Source organism: Nicotiana sylvestris, chromosome 6 (assembly GCF_000393655.2).
Source record: "Nicotiana sylvestris chromosome 6, ASM39365v2, whole genome shotgun sequence".
In the NCBI taxonomy this organism is placed as follows: domain Eukaryota; kingdom Viridiplantae; phylum Streptophyta; class Magnoliopsida; order Solanales; family Solanaceae; genus Nicotiana; species Nicotiana sylvestris.
The window spans coordinates 160,400,681-160,405,951 of record NC_091062.1 but is presented as its reverse complement, the minus strand read 5'-3'; the positions used below and the strand labels follow the sequence as shown (position 1 = coordinate 160,405,951).

Genomic DNA, 5,271 nt, shown 5'->3' with positions numbered 1-5,271 from the left:
AAGGACACACGATCGGAACTGACAGGACCTGCAAGAATAGGACAAATCAGTACTGAGCCATTATACAGTTGTATCAATAGCATTCCCCCCTCCTATAGGGGACCCTTGTCATCTTGTAAAAGTGGTCGTATTATTACACAACATATTGAATACAATACAACATTCTCTGCTCTCTGCTAACATAATTGTTCTTCACATTTATTGCGTATTCTTTCATTGTTCATCCATTGTTCTTCATTTATTACTCATTATTAACTGCAAAAGGCCATCTTTGAGGCCCTCATAATCATTAATTCTTCGTCAATTGTTCATCGCTATTAGCCCCATCTAGATCTCGAGGCTCTGCTCCAGCTAGCTCGAGGTCCAGCCTTGTGACCTTATTGGTTTGCATTTCTTATTTTTTTCACTTACACTTAGCATCTACCGCCTAACGACTAGTATTGAAATAAGTCACGTATTTTTAGAACCACAAAATCAAATATAATTGTAGTTACCATTTACGAGATAAACAAACTTATAATTAAAAATAAAATCAAAATAAAACGAACTAAACTAGGATCACATAAACGAAAAAAACATTGAATGTGGTGAGGAATCAACCCAGATTCGCGGGTCCACTATTACCACAAAAACACATGCAATACCAGTAGCATAACAAATCAAACAAACACAAAAGATACAAAACACGACACTCAGCTAAAACAACATAAAATATTACAAAGTCATGATTCTTCGAAGTGTCATCTCTTCTAACCAATCTTATTCTCGCACACTAACAAACATGACACTTCTATCCCCAACTCCATCCCATTTTCATATGCCTCAAAATTCCCCCAAAAACAAAAACGTCGCTGTTATCGGTGCAGGTTCCGCGGGCCTCGTTACAGCTCGAGAACTCCATCGAGAAGGTCACAGTGTCGTTGTATTTGAACGAGAAAATCAATTAGGTGGCACATGGGTTTACACGCCCGCCACAGAATCCGACCCGATTGGGATCGACCCGAACCGGGAAATCGCTCACTCAAGTCTCTATTTATCACTTCGTGTTAACCTTCCTCGGGAAGTAATGGGTTATCGGGATTACCCGTTTGTGGCGAAGAAAAAGCCTAATAGAGACCCGAGGAGGTATCCGGGTCATAAAGAAGTGTTGGATTATTTGAAGGATTTTGCGGTTGATTTTGGGCTTATTGGACTTGTGAGGTTTGGGATGGAAGTGGGCCATGTGGGATTATTGGAGAATGGAAAATGGAAGGTTAGTTCTAAAAAGAGAGAGAATGATGTTGTGTTTGTTCATGAGGAGTATGATGCTGTAGTTATATGCAATGGACATTATACTGAACCAAGAACTGCTGATATTCCTGGTAAAAATTTGATCCTTAGTTCTTTCTAGTCGAGCAGAGTACTATTTTCTTTTGGTTGCTTTTAAATTTGTGGTAATCCAATCATATTCTGATCTTTAGCTCTTCACATTTGAAGTATCACTTTTAGTCACGTTTCAATTTGTGGTAATTGTAGATTCTTTAAGGGAATAAGACAGATGCTGGTGAAGTCTTTGTAAATAAAGTTTGGTATGAATATTTCAAGTATTTGGTAATCCAATTGTAATAGCCATTAGCCAGGTTGATTCGTACATTAAGCTAACAGTTCCATCCTTATGTTTTATTTGCGGTGGCCGATCAAAGTTGATCATTTTGAGCATCAACATTATGTGCATGCTGTTTGTCACGGTTTTTCTTAGGAAATTTTGTCTTCCCATCTGAATTGAAACGTTTTCTCCTTTTCTCTTTCTGTTGTTGAGACAGTATCACAATTCACAACAATAGTGAATATTGTACGAATAAAAGATTAGCCTTTTTAAGCTTCCACCCATTTTTTTATTCAAACATAATTTTTGTTTTGTTATGAGGCATATGATAAGTATTTTTTTCTATTAATTATTACGGTTCATATGTTGCAAGCAGTTGAAATTTTTTGAGTTGGCACTTCTTTTCCATTTTTCTCCTTATTCAGGATGACCTTATGAGTAGCTTTGAGACTATTTATGAGTTGTCATTATGATTGGACAAGCTATGTCAATATGCAGTTTTTGATGTTTTTAACTGGAAGCCTTTAGCCTTTCAGGACTCGAAGTCTGGCCCGGAAAGCAAATTCACAGCCACAATTACCGTGTTCCTGATCCTTTTCGAGACCAAGTATGTGTCAGGTTCATTATTTTATTAAAATGTTAATGTTTCCGAATTATAACTGCGGTCACGTAACTGAAATGCTTGCAGTTATTTAGATTATGAATTTGCTCTACTCATTGGAAGTTATCTTTTAATTTTCTTGACTAAAAGTGTGAACTATGATATTCTTTTAATTTTCTTGACTAAAAGTGTGAACTATGATATTCTATTACGTGAACTATTACTAAAAGTGTAGACCATACGAAAAGTGAACGTACTTGTATGCTCATTCGAGCCCAGTTGTGACATGGGAAAAATGCACCCTGGCTGTATCAGCTTCCATGCTTTGACTAATATATTGCAAAGAAATAATATCATCTTATTGTGCGATCATATGACATTTCTACATTTTAGTACCATATTCAGAGCATATCATATATGATAAATGGTTTGACAGGTTGTTGTGCTGATAGGGAGTGCTGCAAGTGCTACTGATATCTCCAGAGAAATCGCTGAAGTTGCTAAAGAGGTCCACATTTCTTCTAGATCAGCTACAAGTGGAGTTCCGCTGAAGCTGCCTGGCTATGATAATGTTTGGCAACATTCTATGGTAAAATTGTATATAACTTGTATATTTATGTGGTTTTTATCAACACGAGATGCTGATTTTTCAGTTGTCTAAATGATGCAGATTGAATCTGTTGGTATCGATGGTGGCGTGAATTTTCGAGACGGGTCCAAAGTCCTTGCCGACATCATCCTACACTGCACAGGGTGAGTGATTAGTCCTGTTGAAACTTTCTTTTTCACCCCCAGGTTAAAGAAAGCAAAAGGAAGGTGACGGTGATAGCCTGTTCTTTTTCTTTTCAGGAAAAATGAAAGGGTAACACACTTCTGTTTTTCCTAGGTTCATATAATGATATAAATGGTGAGGTGAACTGACCTTGTAAAAAACAAAAGAATGGTGAGGTCAAGAGTTAATCAATAAGGAAGTGGGATGATTGGGGTAGACTATGGATCCAAAGGTTAGAAACAGTAAATACAGTAGTTGATCTGCTCTTGAATAGCCCAGTCTCAAAATAAAGCATGTACCCTTTAATACCTTAAACTTTAAGCCTTTTTTTTTTTTTTGAAAAAAAAAATCTTAAGCTTAAAAGAATGTTAATCAATAAGAAACCAAGAATTATTACCATGTTAACCATAATGCTGCAAGTTAAAGCCCAGATTTGGTGAGATATTGTGAGTTTGCCGAAAGGACAGTAAACTTCTCTGTTTTTGTAAAGAAAAGTTATTTTCAACTAAAATGAATATTATTTATGTGATTTTGGTAGTACAGACCTCCTAATTTACCGTGAGTGATCTCTAACTTTGCTTTTATAATAAAAAATAATTGCTAATAATCTTACAAGATAGTCAAATTGATGGGAGGATGAAGTATTCAAGAATGTTGCTTATCTATGTTTTTCTTAGGTACAAGTATCATTTTCCTTTCCTTGAAACTAATGGGATAGTAACTGTGGATGATAACCGGGTTGGGCCACTTTACAAACACATTTTTCCACCAGCCTTTGCTCCAAGTCTTTCATTTGTTGGGCTGCCTTGGAAGGTAAACTTGAGATTATGTGCTTGAGTTTTCAATTTACATTTTAAATGGTGGACATAAACAAATTATTTGTCTGTGGTTGGGCACCAGGTTATACCATTCCCCTTGTGTGAATTGCAAAGCAAGTGGATCGCTGGCATTTTATCTGGTCGCATTTCTCTCCCATCAAAGGAAGATATGAATGCTGATATTGAAGCTTTTTACTCATCCATGGAAGCCTCTTGCATTCCAAAGCGGTACACTCACAATATGGATGATTATCAGGTATAACATCTGCCAAAACTTGTTGAATGGTTGAACGTTTCTATTTCTGTTCTATGTGTTGTCTCCTTTTCCTTTCCTTTTTTACTTCATGCCTATTCTTAATAACATACAGAAGTTCTAGGCTACACCACCTTAGTTAATTTGGAAAAGAAGAAGAGAATAGAAATGAAACTGAAGAACTAGAGAGTAGTTAGCTTTTGTCATTATGAGCAAACGCAAGTGGTTGGTCATACGAAAATCCATGCACACTTCTCATGTGAATGCACTCAAGTTGGCTTGTCATGGTTCTTTAGCACATTTACATCCAAGTTATATTTTTATCGGATATGAATCTCTGTGCGTGGTTGGCATTGGCACATCTGCATATGTGGCTAAACTAGTTTTGGCATGGGAACACCAAATGGCTATGCCCGTTCTATATAAGAAAGTAGCTCTAGTGCTCATTATTCATATCTTATAGGTTAACCAAAAGAGTGGTATATATGTCTTGCCTCGTTGACAATCCCCATCTTTACAGTTTGACTATGATGATTGGTTGGCTGCTGAGTGTGGATCTCCACTCTCTGAAGAATGGAGAAAGCAAATGTATTTTATCTCAAGAAAGAATAAAAAGACTCAGCCTGAGACATATCGTGATCAGTGGGATGATGATGACTTGATAATTCAAGCTCATGAAGACTTTGTAAAATATATTCCTGAACTAGCTCAAGCACAGAAGCTCCCCAGATGATTTTTTTTGGAGAACTGGCATGTAATATGCTTGAAATAGGTTATTTTTGTTACAGGAAAATGTAGCTGAATAAATTGAAAAGTATAGAAACATCTGGAAATTCCTCTATAATTTCAATTGTAACTCTGCCGTCGAAATATATTGTAAGTGATACAGGCTATTTTTGCTTGTACATTTATTCAATAAGATTCTGGTGATTTTCCAGTTCCTTCTCAGTTTCTCTGGCAGCAGCACAGATAACCCAGAATAATGTATCAGGACATGAAAAAACAAAAAAAAAAAGAAGATAGATATCATTAAACAGAGGTTTACATTTATTGGAAAATTTGATGCTGAACTAATATGGTCTTGCCTAGTCATGTAACTTGATAAAGACATGTTTAGGGATCAAGGGGGAACAATATACGAAGTCATGGATTAAACAAATGATGAAATATCTCAACCATTCTCAAAATTTCATTTTCCCGCTGAATGGTAACATTTACTCTGACTCCATAGAACCCTGTTTG

At 36.3% G+C, this 5,271-nt stretch overlaps 1 protein-coding gene across 1 annotated transcript; it reads left to right on the top strand.

Moving 5' to 3' along the window:
* Positions 1–652: 652 nt before the first annotated feature.
* Positions 653–4,966, top strand: LOC104245056 (flavin-containing monooxygenase FMO GS-OX-like 4). Its single transcript, XM_070147599.1, has 7 exons — positions 653–1,361; positions 2,122–2,192; positions 2,623–2,775; positions 2,857–2,939; positions 3,636–3,771; positions 3,859–4,032; positions 4,550–4,966. The coding sequence occupies exons 1-7, from the start codon at positions 725–727 to the stop codon at positions 4,760–4,762; spliced, it is 1,467 nt and encodes a 488-aa protein (XP_070003700.1). The 5' UTR covers positions 653–724; the 3' UTR covers positions 4,763–4,966.
* Positions 4,967–5,271: the final 305 nt, after the last annotated feature.